General features: G+C 39.4%; 1 protein-coding gene across 1 annotated transcript in view; it reads left to right on the top strand.

Moving 5' to 3' along the window:
* The window catches only part of LOC307130508 (neurexophilin-1), a gene marked incomplete at both ends in the record, with an annotated part of 33,179 nt that extends 19,374 nt beyond the window's left edge, over positions 1-13,805 (top strand). The window contains one exon of the mRNA XM_079823538.1: positions 13,008-13,805. Coding sequence (XP_079679664.1) covers positions 13,008-13,805 — 798 coding nt within the window. The remainder of the gene's footprint in view (positions 1-13,007) is intronic.
* Positions 13,806-18,174: the final 4,369 nt, after the last annotated feature.

Below are 18,174 nucleotides of genomic sequence, written 5' to 3'. Positions count from 1 at the left end.
GTAGATAAAGGTAGATAAAAATCAAAAGTGACAGTATGGACTTTTACATTACAAAATATTTATCTTTCAAAAATACATCCTGGTTTCCACAAAAACAGTATTAGTATACAACTGTTTTCAACATTGATAATAATAAGAACATAAGAATTAATAATAAAAACAATTGCACAGCAAATCAGCATGTTAGAATGATTTCTGAAGGATCACGCGACACTGGAGAAATTATGCTAATACTATGCAGCTTTTCCATAAAATAAATAGAGTACATTTTAAAATATATATGCAGAAAACATAGCATTTCATATTATTACTGATTTTGCTGTATTTTTAATCAAATCAATTATTTGGTGAGCATAAGAGGCTTTCAAAATATTTAAATATCTTCTCAACTCCAAGCTTTTCAACACTAGTGTAGCCTACATACTGTATAGAGTGCAGTAGAATAGTATAATATTCTCTGTCATCTCATACATTTTTGCTTCTTTACCACCTTCAACTCCCCCTTCATGAAAATCTTCTTCTCTTTCTGTCGCTTGGAGAAACACCTAAGGCTTGTTGTCAATAACTCTAAATGAGTCACAATCACCATAATGACAAATCCCCCCCACCCCCATTGCATTCTCAATGACTCACATGACACACAACAGACGGCAAAAATACAATCTAGTTCCAGCCAAATGGCTTCGATTTTTTATTATTATTATATAGCATGTACTGTTAAAGGCCCCGTAAAATTGTTCAATGAGTGCTTTCTTTCCTGATGTATTTTTCTATTGAAACAGAAAGTTGGGGTGGGACGAATCGCTTATTCTTTTATTCTTTTTCAACTTTTAGATGTACACTAGGCCAGTGGTTCTCAAACTTGTCCTGGGGACCTCCAACCACTGCCCATTTTGCATGTCTCCCTCATCTAACACACCTGATTCAAATCATCAGCTCATTAGTAGTGACTGCAAGACTTGAATTGAGTCTGTCTGACATACAAAATGTGCAGTGGTGAGGGGTCCCCAGGACAGGTTTGAGGACCACTGCAATAGCACATAGATGACAGATCACATTTAAAGGTACATTTTGGTCATTTATCATCATGTTGTTCCAAACCTATATGCGTTTCTTTTTTCTGTTGAACACAAAATAAGATATTTTAAAGAATGACGGTAACCAGACAGTTGACAGAAGCCATTGACTTCCATAGTATGTTTTTTCCTACTATGGAAGTCAATGGCCACGTTCTTCATAATATCTTCTTTTGTGTTCAACAGAAGAAAGAAAATCATACAGGTTTGGAACAACTGAGGGTGAGTAACCGATCATTTTTGGGTGAACTATCCCTTTAACAGACATAGACTAATAGTAGCCACAAAACGTATTTTTATTAAAATTATTATTTATCTAATCCGATTCTCTATTTAGATGTTACACACATCATATCCTGCACTGCCGGCCTCTGTGATTACATTTTTTCTGTGTAATACGTTTCTGGAGGTGTTATCTGTCCTGATCTGGCTCTGCACTTGTCAACATCAGAGCAGATCTTTTCAAACTGCAAAGCCCACATGGGCTCACCTCCAAATAAGCTTTCGCATTCACTCACTGCTTCTCTTTCCCTCTCGCCCATGCATCTTTATGCAACCTTTAGCTGTGTGACTCAGTTGCTCAGCTCTTTCTTTAGTTCTTTTTTCCTTCTTCTGCTCAGCTATTCACCATCTGGTGCCTAAAGCAGTGCTTTTGTCCTTTTTTTTAATCGACCTGCTAATCATCCATTAGGTCTCTTTAAACACACCAACCGGCCAGACGCTTGCATTGCTAACGGCACAAAAGGAAAGAAAACAGTTACAGAATGGACCAGCAGGGGCTAACTAGACCCTGCTGACCAGCTAAACCCTGACCCCCTGATAACACACACACACACACACACACACACACACACACACACACACACACACACACACACACACACACACACACACACACACACACACACACACACACACACACTTGCTCTTAGTGAGTTTCATTGATGCATTATAATCCAGTTACACACTGCAATTTATACTGTATACGATCACTTTTTGCAATATTTCAAAAATGTTACTCCTTGTTGAACATCATTTACTGAGAATAGGTAGCATTTGTTATTACATTTTCAAAAGTTATTACCAGTTGTGCAGCCCACTAATAGCATTAGGGCATCCAACTGTAAGAAAGCACACTATGACCAACAATACAGCTATTTGGTGACCTGCAGCAATAAATTCAAGGTGAATGCCCCATTACACAGTTTATAACAGCCTTCTCATTGTAATTGCTGTCTAAGGCTTGTTCATTGTTAAAACTGTTCAAACCATTTATGTTTTGGTCCCTGAGCGTTTTTCCCCCCATGGTCTCTACCAATGAATCAATGAGCTTTATATTTTATATTTATTTATTTTTTTCTGTTGGTAATGGTAATTATTTCACAGTAACACTATTCAATTCACATTTATTTGTGTAGCGCTTTTCACAATACATATCGTTTCAAAGCAGCTTCACAGAAAAGGCCTGCGTTTACATTACAATTTAAAGTGATTTGTTATCAGAGGAGACTGTGTCCAAGTTATGTATTTCAGAAATGTACATATAAAAAGCACACAGTTAGCTAACAATGTATTATTAATCAATGTAAAAAATAAATTAAGGCACAGACAATGGGCTAAGTGAAATAAGAATCCATGTTGTTAACAATGATTAGGGTATATATAAAATTGAGCATTGGTGCGTGTTGATGCAGAGCTGCTTCATCGGAAGTCCTCGCAGGAGTTGGAGTCGTCTCTTCACAGGTGATGGTCAACTGAAGTCTTCATAAGAGCCTGGATCCAGACTGAAGCTGACATTATCTAGTTACCTCGGGATGGGCGTCCCAAGATAAAACAGAACAGGAACATAATTAAAGGGTGTTTAAGCATTAAGTAAAGACAATCATGTGCACTGATATAACTGGAATACAAGGTTATGAGATGCATTATGCGAATGCTTGGCTAAAGAGATGCGTCTTTAATCTAGATTTAAACTGGGAGAGTGAGTCTGACCCCCGAACATTACCAGGAAGGCTATTCCAGAGTTTAGGTGCCAAATATGAAAATGTTCTTCCTCCTTTAGTGGACTTAGATATCCTAGGTACTACCAGAACAGTGTTGGGAAGGATACAGTTTGTAATGCATTCCGTTACATTACTCAATCTGAGTAACGTATTCTGAATCCTTGGATTACTTCCACATTTAATTGCATTTTATAAGTATAGGCCATCAAATCCTGCTTACTAAACAGGTCTATTCTGGTGTGTTTTTCTGTTCCAACTGGCTGAATGTGTTAGGCCCAAGTCTCCCTGAAAGTGCTATATATTATAATTTGCTGTAGAGGAACAAAGACTATAAGGGTATGTTTATGCAAAAGATGTTTTGGTTAAAAAAGAGAAGAATTGTATTTACTGTTAAAAGTGTGAAAATAGAAAAATAAAATATTCTGTTTCTATACAGAATTTGCCATTACATCTAAAGGATGATATGAAAGATTGTTACAGCTGACTATATTCACATTAACGTTCTCTCGTTAAGAATGACACTAATAATGGTCCATCAAAATAAAACAGAAACTCAAACTGAATGTGATGATGGCAAAATAACATAATTTTTTTAACTACGCCACCAAATATCATTTTACCCACATGAAACAATGTTATATTGAAAAACCAACAGTACTTACTTTAAGATGCTTCTTCAGGTTGGAGGTGGAGTCTTTGGACGCTGAAAGGAGGTTGGTTGCTGGCAAGCAGAGGTTGCACTGCACAGTTATATTTCGTTCTCCCTTCTCTTTCTTTAATGTGAAATGCTTATTTGAATTTCCAAGATATAAACGCTGTATTTTGCCCTGGCTCTGTTGTTCTGGCTCCATCTCTACCTCCATCTCTACCTCCATCTCTACCTCTAGCTTCCCCTGCTCCTCTTCCGACTCCATTGTGACTGATCACGCAAACTGCGCATTTTTTCGTTTTCATATTGGGGCTTCTGGGAAATGCATTGAGTTGCCTTAATTTATTTAGAGAGTGAATAAACTCGCGAAACAGAAAAGTATCGTCATGTAATCCATTGATTTCAACAATGTAACTGTATTCTAAATACCAACTATTTAAATTGTAACTGTAATGGAATACAGTTACTCATAATTTGTATTCTGAATACGTAACGCCGGTACATGTATTCCGTTACTCCCCAACACTGTACCAGAATTTCGTATGCCTAAACATGTACATATTGTAAGGCTAGAATGAAGCAACGCAAGTTACATTTTCGGCCTTATCATACAACCAACGCAATGCAACGTCAGACGTCATGCAAGTGTTTTTTGCTAGTTTCAACCCGACACAGTTATAATTTTGACGTCCATCGTCACGTTGTTTAATAAGGCAAATGCACTCGCGCCCATCTGTTCGCCCTTGGGCGTGCTGGTCTGAAAACGAGGTGTGTTCAGGCGCATTGTTGCTAATTTGAGGTACTGAAAACTGAAAATGACTGCACATTGATCAACAAAGACCAGGTTTACCTGGTCTAAAGGCAGTATTATTATTATTTTTTTGTTATTTAAAAGGCGCGTTAGTAATATACACCTATAGGCGGGTGCACAACACGCGTACACTCTGCTTATTACACACACAAACATGCCAAATATTAAAAATAAAAGGATTCATGTGCACATAAAGATAAAAAATGCCTACATGTCATAATGGGAGATGACACTGATTTATTGCACGTTACGCCCAAAACACACATATGACTCCTTTTGGACCATGCGCCTGGCGCGCTGACCATTTTTTTCGTTGTTAAACTAAGTGGATTCGGACATGCCCTAAATGGTAAATGGACTGCATTTATATAGAGCTTTTAACAGACCAATGGCCATCCAAAGCGCTTTACACATTGCCTCACATTCACCCATTCACACACCGATGGCAGTGTCAGCCATGCAAGGCGCCATCCAGCTCGTCGGGAGCAGCTGGGGTTAGGTGTCTTGCTCATGGACACCTCGACACTTGGTCAGGTGGAACCGGGGATCGAACCACCAACCTTCCGGTTTGTAGACAACCACTGAGCCACTGCCGCCCCTTGCCCTAAGAAGATCACCTGTGCTATAGGTCTCTTTGTATGATAAACAAAGGGAGTCAAAGTGTATGCCTATTTTCACATTGACACATGTGCACTAACCGCAAGGCTCCAACTATTCTGTTTTAACTCTTTACTATTCCTGGCATTAATGCTCATTATATGTGAACATTTGTTTTGGTGCTTAAATGTTTATGCTTTTTGTCCTTATGTGTAACAACAGAGGTTTTGAGTTCTGCATCGCCATATTCAGCAAGTATCATCGCCATACTCATTAAAGTCCAAATTTATTTGGGATTCCATAAACAAGTCACTGGTGCGTAAAGACCTCATACAAATTAATACTCAATGAATAAATGGGATTTACTGTGTTGAACCCGTTTGCTTTTACCACACAGTTATATTAAAGAGAATCTCTCTCCCCTAATTGAGCCTGCACCGCTGAGCTATTTTTCATTCTTATTGTCTTGTCTTTCCCCTCCTCTGTTTATCACATCTAGCCTTTTCTTTCTTCCTCAACCCACCGTAATCCACATGAAAGCTGAGTGTAGGATTAGAGAGATGGTCAGTCTAGACAGCCGTTACACTTTCAGTACCAATGCCTCCAGCTGTGTTCCTCCCCTCCGATGAGTGTTTCCTCTGGCAAAAAAAACAAAACATATTGTGTTATTCCACCCGCAGTGTTTAGCATGCAAGGAAGTGAATGAAGTCAAAACCACATCAAGTTTGTAGGGCGATGAAATGGTTTATTTAATTACAGATCTTATTAATAAAAGGCAGAGGAACATCCCTGTCAAGAGGTGCAGAAAATTACAGTGATATTGGATGAATCATGTCCTTAATTTCTCATGGAGGGCAAAGAAGTTATAAAAACCAATTCATCTCATTCAGAGATGCTTTCATTTTGTCACTTGATTCGTAGTGTTGTTGATTAAGTTTTTGTTAATTTACCAAAAATGAACAAGGATGTCTCTTCACTAAACAGCTTAACCACTTTTATGTGCAGTAAACATTCACAAAAAAAGAAAATGTGACTCTTTGTGTTTTTTTTTTTTTTTTGCATTTCTTTAGCTTGTGTACTAATCTAGTTTTATAAACCTGGCATTGTGTGCTGCAAATAGTGGCTCTTATTGTGATTATAAATGCTAAAATATTGACCATAAGTAAATTTATCAGGCATCAAAGTTGCAGCTTTTAAAACAAGGAAAGTGTATTAAAGGTGTCATGAACTGGCTTTTAATTTTTTTTTTTACTGTTGTCTGAGGTCAACTTATGACGTTTGCGTGGTTATTACATTCCGAAAGATCATAATGAATAAGTAATAGGCTACTTTCTGCCTTGGTTTTGAGGCTCTCTAAAAAACGATCGGTTTTGATGGGCGTGCCGCACTGAAGACTTGGAAGTAAACGCCCACGGCTAGGATTGGATAAGATTTGCATATTTAATGAGCTTCTGCTCCCCCTGTCAGTGACAGAGTGTGGCAAACGGCAACCGGAATGAATCACCCAGCCCACAGCCAGGGCTCGGAATGGTTTTTCTGTATCATTTCACTCGATCATCAGTGAATATAACCGCGAACCGTACACACACTCGCGCACACGCGCAAGTCCGTCTGAAAAGCACATAGCCCCGGGACTTTAGGCTTTGCGAGCTGGCGTTACAAGTCCGAGTCTGATCACGAATGAACCAATAACACCTTCTCCAGCCTATGACAGCGTGCTAAGGTATGTAATCAATAGACATCAAACGATCTGTAACAATGCAAAACTAACACATAAAAACATGTTTTCAGCTCTGAAACTTGCAAGATATTCTTATATCATGATGAACTTTTATATACCAAAGGCTCAAAGGAAAGTTGATTTCTCAATTCATCACCTCCTTTAAGTCATATTGTCATTTTTAATGTATAAATGTATTAATTAATTGATTGTTATTATTTTACTTTAATTTGTGACATTTCTTAAATCTTAACCTTTCTATCTCGTAGGGATGGGCAACAGTGGTCGAGTAATCGAGTACTCGAACGTGACAGCGATCATCGATCATGAGAACGATGATCGCCCTGAAAAAAATATATTTGTCTCTTTTTTAATTGGTTATTGCGTCGTTTTGCGCGGTACCGGAGGTCTGATTGGTTAGCGTTATACAGCACGCCTCCAGACCGCGGCGAAATAAAGTGAAACTGAGGCGTGCACTGCAGTGATGTCTGGAATCACTGTGATCATTGAATGGTTAGTGCAAGCTGTGCAGCGCCAATCTGTCACAGCCTACATAGCATTATAATGAGAACACGATGGAAATTAGAATGCTGTAAATGATCTGTGCTTAGTTCCCCGTGTATCAGCTGATCCACAGAGAAACTAGCGAGAACACTCAAACTAGCGCGTGAAGTTCATGTGCGCATTCGCGTCCTTTTCTGCAGATGCACGTTGTAAGATTACTTTTATGTTGTCTATATCTGATTCATCTAATATAAGAAGCGTTTGGTTGAGCTTATTAATAATCTAGCAAAGCGCTGCCGTTATACCGGCTGTTGTTCATTCTCTTCAGTTTCAGCTCAAACGCATATTTCATGCTCGACATGATGGTTTAGAGACAGTCATATTCTTTTCAGATAGGCTATTTCTTTCTCAGAATCAGTGATATTAGTAATGCAGCAGTGCTATACTGTTCTAGTATTTTTTAACAGTAGACCTAGTTTATTTAAAGTTGTTTTTCGTTATGAGTTCGAAAGCGCGCAGTGATGTCTAAACGCTTCGATCATGAATGATACAATTAAGTGCATGATGTGCAGAGTCAATCTGTCAAAGCATTATAATGAGAACAGGATTTTAATAAAATGTTGTTTCTGTGTGCTTTTGTTGTCCGTGTATCAGCGTTGTTAAGGGAAGAGCGCATTCAAAATGTTCCGTTTCAAACCATAGCCTGTAAAATCTAGCACGCTGAAGTTCACGTGCGCATTCACGTCCTTTTGTGTTGATTTATGTCGTAATAGGTTCATAATAATCTTCATATTAATATTGATATAGGGTGCGTTTGGTTGAGTTTATTAACCAGCTAGCAAGCTCTGCAAGGTGGTGTTATTTCACAGTTTCAGCTCAAAGGCAATGCTCGATATTACCAACTTGGTTATTTGAGACGGTCATTTTATAAAGATGTTTCTTTTTCAAAGACATTGATGCATCATAATCTAGCAGTTATTTTTTGTTTTATATGTTCATGTTTTCATATACCCGTTTTCATGTCTCGTTTGTATTTGTCAACAACCATTTTCATAACAGTTTTCATTATCTCAATGACGGACATGCCCCGCACCCTGCACATGCCCCGCCCCCGAGTACTCGAGTACTCGTTTTTGAGACCTATCGATGATCGAAATGAGAAATTGACAAAAATGCCCATCCCTACTATCTCGTTCAGCTTTTTCACTTGCTCTTGATGAGGTAAAGGCCTGTAAGCTTGTTGGAGAAATCTGGCCACAGATCAATGTGCGAAGTCAACTTTTTCCCAACATATTGGGAGTAAAGGAGAGAGCGGTTGCAAGAGAGAAAGCGAGAGAGAAAGACAGATGAAGACTGAAATTGAGATCAGGTTATAGGAACAGGGGGTAATGGTGCAGTTGGTCCTCCTCACCCCTCCTCCCTTGAACCCGCTTTTACATTCATCCTCTCTTCTGTGAGAAAAAAGAAATAGAAAGAAAATGAGAGTGAGGTCTGAATAGATTAAAATCAATATGTCTACCTGATTTTTTATATTTGTTCATTATTAATCTGGGGCAGAGATGCTTCTCCAGGGAGATATGGGAGAAATGGGATTTACTTGCAGGGCCTCCTGTGTGCCATGAAGGTTTGAGCCGCACAAGTGAAATAAGCACTGAAAAAGAAAAGGAGGCAAAGAGATGAAGAATTGTGACATTCCAAGATCTCAACTCGTCTTAAAAATGGACGTGATTGATTGATTAATTGATCATACAGGGCATTATAGAATTACTTATGCCTTCTGGAAGAAAGTGACATCGCTTGAATCAGAATAGTGTATCCAGACTGGAGTGTTTACTCCTCAGAGAAGGCTGGGAAGAAGAACAAAGCTTTTAGTTGGTGAAAACAACATTGCATCATTCAGCACAGGGACAGAGCAAAGAGTGTGTGTATGTGTAGCACTAACAGTATAAGTAGTAGCGTTTGTCAGTTGTTTTTAACCCATTAAGAAACAAGAGTTTGAAGTAAATCTTACAAACTGATCTGAGATGAACAGGAAGCCTGTAATATTAATCATTGTCTCACTGCAGTCAATTATAGCAATGCAATCCAAAATCATTGCCACTGGACATCATCACAAAATAAACCCTGACAGAGTTATTAGGACATGCTGAAATCAAATCAAATATACTGAAATAACTTTAGTATGTGAGAATTCTGGCCACAGTGGTGCAAGAGACTAGCACAGAGATGTAGAAAATCACTTACCTGAGACATACAGTTTTATACAAATATTTGTATACTATACTATAATATGTCTGATAACACTGCAACAAGGTTTAGACAGAATTTGACAAGACTTTCAGCACATATCACAGTCATCAATATGGGTGTTGAATACAAAGGCTCGTCAAGACAGGTGTTTCTATGCAGAATAATGCAATTTAATATACTTGCAATTAGCCAGCATGACATTGATGCAAGACCTGCTCTGCGTAGCTGCTGAGCATATTAGCAGATCTGCAACGGAGCTAATGCAGAATTATTCAGTCTATAGAGGCGTTACACGCTCGTCAAGGCCAGCTATTAATCCACACGACTAAAAAAGACTGAATTAGCCAGAGCGTGTTGCGTTAATCCGTACTGTATAAAATGGAGTCTGTCTTATCAAGATTGGAGATAGGCACTTAGAGTAAAGTAAAATGAGTATCAGGCATGAGTAAGCCTGATTAAGCCGGAATAAGCTGGAATAAAACAAGATGAGATGGGCGTGAAGCATCAGAGTGGGCTGAAGGATCAGGGTTGAGACAGGGCAGCATGCATTATGGAAGAGAGATCCTTAAGCTCAGTGGATCAGGCCTGCCAGACAGTGGGAACAGACTCATACACACACACTCACACACACACACACACACACACAGACACACCTTAGACACTTACACACTGTCTGAATATACATGCTTATATTGTCTGGCAGCGGGATCTCTCTCACACACACAAAGATAGGCAGAATCCTCAAACACTGACTATAAGCTGCATACATTTACTGTGAGGGTGGACTGGCATATATTCTGGTTGGAATATACTAAATCCAACCCGCTGATAAATAAAGACGGGGTTCAAATAAGGTCTCTAAAGGCACTACCTTATTCTGTTCTTTCTTTCCTTCCTTCTCTGTTTTTCCTTTTTACACTCGGCATACAAAACCACCATCATATACAGTATCTACTCATACAAAATTATCTCTTTAAAATCTCAATTGTTGTTTTGTAGACAACAAGAATAAACTGAGAGCATAATGGCAATAAGATTTTTGTCCTGAGAAAAATACCCCAGTAATTTTATACGCACAACAATGTCTCAAACTGTGCTCAGATTTGCCGAAAGATTGCAATTAAAAAGCCACAGATTTCAATATAAACCCCAATATTTCACATCAAAGTTTTCCCAAAACCAGACGAAGACATCAGATATGCTATCCACAACAATTTTATAGCCCTACACTCTTACTATCAATTGTCTAATTTATATCTGTTTATCATGCCTGGCTTGTCTGCCAAGACATTATCTGTTAAGTTTACGCACATTTGCTTTAACCCTTAAACACAACACAATGTGTAATCAAAATATGGGTGAAACGCCTGTGAAAAATCAATACAGTGATTTCCTTCATATTCAGCTTCCTACATTTTAAATTAACCAAACCACACTTTACACAATCTATGTAACTTATTCAGAAACATGGCAACATTTAAATATAGTAAGTGTTTATTTTAATATAAAAAAGAGCATGTAAAACAAATGGTGACTGTTAAATAATTTTTTTATTTCATCTAGTAGTACATTGAAATATACCATCCAAATACACCGTTGGTTTCCAAAAATGAATCAAACTTGGCAACGCTACAAAAACCAGTTCACCTTGGGGAATCAACAAAAAATAGGCACAATTAAAAACGTCCTCCCTTTGAACCTACCTCAGGTTCAGAGACACTTGGCTCTCCAGAGGCAAGTCTCAGTTATATTTTTATGCCCTGGAACAGATGGAGGTGAAGACAAGAGGTCACATGACTATAGGTAGTGTGAGATGGCATCAGTTGACTTGGACACCATTGGAAGTGGGAATTAATTTTCTTGGTTGCAGTCCATGTTGCCACAACTCACAAGGTCTCTGCAACCCATAAACCTGGAAGTGAGTTCTGTCTCTGGTGAAGACTGAGAGCTTCTGTACAGCATGAAACTGTTTCCTAGAAATGAATGTGTCTTTTGGGGGAGTTTTCACTTTGAACCTGACCATGCGGATACAATGCAGCTCAAGCCCATGGCTCAGAGAAACAGACCAAACAGAATTTAGAGCTCATCAGATAATAAACAATACATCAAAGCATCATTGTTCTCTGACACTCTGCAACACACACACACACACACACACACACACATACACAAAGTGTCACATCCAGCTGTTTGATCCAAGGTATGAGAGCTCTTGTTGGATTATCTGTGTATGAGGTGTTTCAAATAGATCATTACCATTCTGTAATTACCAGTTTCACCCACTTTGGGGCTCTTCACCCATCCATGAGCCCACATAAAGAGGCATCTCTTCCACCTCCACAACTCTCTATATACAGTTCAAACACTGAGATACACACACACAGACACACACACACTATTTTATCTAACAACATCCTTCTCTCCTCTTGGACTACTTCCATCCAACCCCAGACCTCTTCCTCTCTCTGCTGATTTTTTGTTGTTGTATCTATTCATGGCTTTGCTTAATAAATAAAATGTTAAAATATATTAAAATACATTAAAAAAATTATGTTAATTTGAATAAAAATTAAGGTTTGCCCTCTCTTCAAAACTGTGTTTCTTGAGGATGGAGGAGTTCAAATCTAACGATCTCGCTCTCTTAGTCAAATTAGCTCTGGGAGTCCTAGAGATCTCCTGGAAAAACAGATAAGCCATAAAGGGATCAAATCATTCCCACGCAATATCTAATGCAATATAGTGTACCAGTGAGTGTACAGGACAGGTCAGATCACAGAGATGAATTCCTGTTGACAGGAGTCTAATGTGGCCTGGACATTTGTGTGAGGTGTTAATGACGCTTTGCCGTGGGTGAATGTTGATTCAAGTGCTAAGGATGTTTCCCTTTTAGCAGTTCTTTTTATCCTTTCAATTCAGTCATTCAAAGCATGCTATATTGCAAGGCAAGCACTGCATTCAAATTCCTCTTATTTTTATTACAGTGTTTACAAGGCAGCACTGTACTGATATTTCTCAAACAATCTATTATTCTTCATCTTCTCGACAATTTCGTGCAGTCAATTCAGCTTTAACAGATCAACATTTATTCAATAATTTGAGTCCATTCAAACTTTGTTTTACGGATTTCAGCTTTAGATGTGCAACCTGTTTTGGCTTTTATAAACTTCACATATTTTAAGAAATTTCATTTTTGCAGAAACAAAGTAAACCCTACGCATACATAAACTTCAACACTATTCTTTTGCTGCCATGCAAATACCGCTATTTCCTCTGGGAAATGCAAATCTAGTTTATTTTCAAATTCCTGTCGGTGTACCCTCCTCTCTCTTTATATGTCATCATCTCTATTACAATTTCACTCACCAGCTCATTCTTGCTCTTGTTTTCTTTCCTCCAGCTGGCTCTAGGACAGGAAGATACCCACTCGTCGTCTTCATCCTTCCCCTCGTCTACGTCAAAGTCCTCCTCCCCAGCGGACTCCTCCAAAACTCTGGGGGTTCTGGGATCTCAGGGTTCGATTTCACCCCTGAGCCGCTGGGTCATGCACAGCCGTGGCCGAGCTGCCAACACATCCACAATGGAGCTGCCCTATCGTTCTCCGGTGCCCTTTTCCAAACAGGAATTTTGGGAAATGCTGGGTAGCGACTTCCTTAAAACGGACACGGACGTGTCAGGGAACTCCCGTGTCAAGCGCCGCCCCCCAATCGTCAAAACAGGCAAATTTAAGAAGATGTTCGGCTGGGGCGACTTCTACTCTAACATCAAGACGGTGCGCCTCAACCTGCTCATCACGGGTAAGATTGTGGATCATGGGAACGGCACCTTCAGCGTCTACTTCCGTCACAATTCCACCGGCCAGGGGAACATCTCAGTCAGCCTGGTACCTCCAGTGAAGGCCGTGGAGTTCGACTTGGAGCGCCAGAGTGTGGTCTACCCTAAAGACTCAAAGATCTTCAACTGCCGCATAGACTACGAGAAGGTGGACCGCAGCAAACGCACCTCGCTCTGCAACTACGACCCCTCCAAGACCTGCTTCCAGGAGCAGACACAAAGCCACGTGTCCTGGATCTGCTCCAAACCCTTTAAGGTCATTTGCATCTACATTTCATTCTACAGCACAGACTACCGACTGGTGCAGAAGGTCTGTCCAGACTATAACTACCACAACGAGATGCCCTACCTACCCTCAGGGTAGAGCTGTGGGGAGCAGTTGACTAGAGGGACGAGGAGGGCTGGATGGGGGAAGGAGTTAGTGTATGGGGGATCGGTTCTATTACGGATGTGAAGATGAATGCGAAATGCTAATTTGGGACGGGGGTTTTAAAGGACACAAAGGTCTTCAGCTAAAGACTCTTCAGAAACTTATCATTGAGCTGTTATGGAACACCCCCTCATGACCTGAACATCACAGGTGGTTCAAAAGGTGAATGTACAGTATTTAATGTGCTGCAGTCGATGTCTTGAAGAACCTCTTAAGCAACCTGGCAAATGTGACCTGCAAAAACACATATATGCAAAACCAAATGGTCAGGTCCAGGTGCTCAGTTTGGGAGGGTCCGCTACATCAGTCCGAGTCCCTGATTGGCTGCGCTAATCAGTGCCCAGTGTTGTGGTCTTCTAATTAAAGGGATAGTTCACCCAAAAACGAAAATTTTATGTTTTTCTGCTTACCTCTAAGGCATCCAAGATGTAGGTGTCTTCGTTTCTTCAGTAGAACACAAATGAAGATTTTTAACTCCAACCGTTGCTGTGTGTCATTCATATAATGCTTGTCAATGGAGAAGAATTCTATTAGAATAAAAAAAACATGGACAGACAACTTCAAATTAAACCCCGCGGCTCGTGACGACACATCAATGTCTCAAGACACGAAACGATTGGTTTCTGAGAGACCCGGCCGCTATTTTGACCTCACCTACGGGAAGTGATGGCAGTCTGGAGAGCTAAAGCGTTCGTCTGATATGAGGTGATATATTTGCATAAATACCGTTCGTTTTCTCTCAGAAACCGATCGTTTCGTGTCTTAAGACATCAATGTGTCGTCACGAGCCGCGGGGTTTAATTTGAAGTTGTCTGTCCATGTTTTTTTTATTCTAATAGAATTAGTCTCCATTGACAAGCATAATATGAGTGACACACAGCAACGGTTGGAGTTAAAAATCTTCATTTGTGTTCTACTGAAGAAACGAAGACACCTACATCTTGGTTGCCTTAGGGGTAAGCAGAAAAACATCAAATTTTCGTTTTTGGGTGAACTATCCCTTTAATACCTAGGAACAAGATTCATACTGGTCACCATAGGCTACTATGCAGAGGTGGAAGAGTTTGCTAATTTAGTGTACGCTCTTAAAAATAACTGTGGTTCTTTAACATCCATGGAACCATTGCACAAAAGGTTGTTTAAAATGGAAGGATGTTCTTCACACTAATGAAAAAAAAATTTTATTTTAAGAACTGTTCATTGAAAAGTTCTTTAGGGAACCAAAAATGGTAGTTCCAAAAATAAACAAATTAGCTTACACAACCCAACACAAGACATTAACACACAACATGTCTCATTGACACCTTTTTCCACCTCTGTATATAAAAAAACAGTAAAGAATGACACAGAAAGGAAAAAAGTAGTCAGTGCTATAGATGCAGAATGCAATTTAGCAAGTCTACGAGCAAAATGACCAGATTGAACAAAAAGATAAAAGCCTCCCCATTAATATAAAAGAAAAAGAACAAAAGCAGGACAGAAAGCACTTTAATTAAAAATACAGCACCTAAAAAGAGATGTTGAGTCTGCATTGAGCCCAATCGCTCTATTGTTCTGACTGTTACAGAAGAGCAGAAAAGAGGTTTTGTTTGGTCAGGATTTCTGACTTTGTGCTGTGATAACTGTTCTGCTGAACGCACGATTGCTTCGTCCTTGTCTGAACATCACCTCATAGTCAGCTGGTTTATCGTTTAGAGAAAAAACAAGTTAATTTTGCATAATTTAATCACACTGCTAAATGGGAGAGCTTGCAGTACATTTTGAGATTTGCCTAGCCAAGGACTTCTCTGGATGTAAAATTACCACATTAGATCAACAGAATTCAAGCTGACCTTCAATGGACACAGTGTGTATTGATAGTAATTGTGAAGTGAAATCATTAAGATAAAATTCAAGTGGATTTAGATTAAACAAGGGCAGACCTTTTATGTTACCGGCCAAATCAAGACTGTGGAAACAGGCCAGGTGAACTGAACTCAGGGGGAGAAATGAGGGAAGAGGAAAGACAGAGAGGAAGGATGGAAGGTAAAAACAGCAGTGGGTGTTATGATGTCTGCAGTGACAAGCAGGTGTACATGACAGAGTGAAAAGGAGAAAAGAGGATATGAAAGGGGAACATAGGTGACGCACAACATGAGCAAACTAACAGGAGATGGACCAGGAACAAACAAATGAGGAAGGGACAGAATGGATATAGAGGAAGGGAAGAGGAGAGAATCATGAAAAAAGACTGAAAAACAAACTCAGGATGCTAAATAGAGTAACATAAAAGCACAATATGGAACATCAAAGTGTCGTCTCACCAAGAGAGTTGGGGGGGGAGAAGCTTTTTATGAGCCCATGAATAAAATAAAAATCTTTTTGCCTGAAGTTAAATTCAGTATGGTGAATATATCCCTGTGGGTTTCCACACAATTTAGAGTTACGAAGACGGAAATATCCTGCTGGATAGATCAGTTTAACCATGTTCTTAAAAGACATACTATTTATCTCCCGCTATTCTGAAATGTATTGTTTTACATACAAGCAAAGCAGTAAAACACCTTGAAAATAGCCTGTGTACCACTGTCATTGTGTGAAGCGTGAAGGGTCTTTACTCTCATGACAAGTGCTTAGGGTCCAAAATTGCCTGGCACTATCACCAGCAGGTCATCGGGAAACTTGTGGCATCATATACAAGCTGGTAAAACTCTAAATAAAAAAAGACTCACTCATGAAGTTAAACAAAAACTTTGGACATCAAAGATAAGCTTATGATGGTCGTTATAAGACATGAAACTTAGTAGATGGTTTGATTATACATCACATACATCTGACTGTCATTCTTACAATCCATGCTGCAAAAGTGCTTTTTGTTTTGTACCCTGTAATTGTTAAAGCAGTTGAAGAAGAGTCATCTGTGACTCCGCTAACAGGTCTGTGTCTGATCTGTGTAATTGAACGTTTGATCCAGACTGTGATGCTTTGATCTGTCTCTGTTGCTTCTTAAATATGCAACCATGTCGAAATGTTTGGCCAGTCTGGTCATATCAAATTTGCCTCAGTCTAATTCTCAGAACAGACACGTGAAAATAAAACACCTCTGTTGGTGCTGCAGGCTTTGCCCAGTGCAGCATGTCTCGCCTGCCCTGCTGGTGAACTGAGCGCTGGTGCTCTCTCTTCTCCCTCAGGCGCTGGTCTGGACTGAGCTTCCTAATCTCCTGCAGCTTAACTACACTACCGCCTGCACAGAAGTGCGTACACACACACACACACATACACACACACACAAACGCACAGAGAGAGAGACTCACGTAATGGTGTAATTGCTCAACTTGCAAGAATCTTTCATTCTTTTTTTCATTAGTTCTTTTTCTGTTCGTTCTTTTTCAATCGTTCGACTTCATTGTTTGTTTCATTCATTTTCGTTCCTTTCAGTCTCACTCTTTCATTTGTTCATTCTCATTTCTTTTTCATTCATTCTTTTATTTGTTTGTTCTCTGTCGATCGTTCAACTTCATTTCGTTTGTTTCATTTATTGTTTCTCTCTCATTAGTTCATTCTTTCAGGTCGTTCTTTTCCTTTTGTTTGCTCGTTGCCATTTGTTTTCACATTTATTTGTTATCTTTCATTCTTCCATCCTTTTCTCTCTTTCCTTCCTATTTCCTACTGCTCTTTCTCTCTCTCTCTCTCTCTCTGTCTGAAAGAGTATTTATTTTTCATTCATTCTTTTTCTTTCTTTCTTTTTTGCTTGTTCACTTCTTTTCACTTGCTTCCTTTTTCTTTTGTTCTTTCTTCCTTCCATCTTTTTTAACACTTTCTTACATTCAATCTTACTTCCTTCTCTATTTCCTACTCTCTCTTTCTGACTGATCCTCCAAGAAACATCTTTAGCAAACCCCTGGTGGTTCCCTTCACTCTTCTCATGGTCACAGGAATCTTTGGATCCCTCCTTTATACTACACTCACACTTAGCTAACAACAGAACATTAAGTGTTCCCCTGGTGCTCTCGTAAGAGAGTTTGCTGAGAATTGTGTGTCTATATTAAACCGCTGAACATGAGCATAACAGTGCTGCACAAAAGCATACCGTTTAGAAATCAATTTTAATTTGCTTCTAATTGCTTTCAGGTAATAGTCCCGCTTTGAATGCTACTTACCCACAAAGCTGGCTGCAAATCTGTTTATACCCATACATAACGCAGTGCCCTACAGGAATAGATACCATTATATTCGAGGGAAATGCCTCCAAAACAATTCAGAATCTCCCTCTGACTGCAGAAGAGGGATAAGAAGACTACACTGTCACGCACTGCTGGGCGTT

The sequence above is a fragment of the Gobio gobio genome (genome assembly GCF_949357685.1).
Source record: "Gobio gobio genome assembly, chromosome: 1".
Taxonomy (NCBI): domain Eukaryota; kingdom Metazoa; phylum Chordata; class Actinopteri; order Cypriniformes; family Gobionidae; genus Gobio; species Gobio gobio.
Note: the sequence above shows the minus strand (reverse complement) of the source record. Positions and strands in the feature narration are given on the sequence as shown.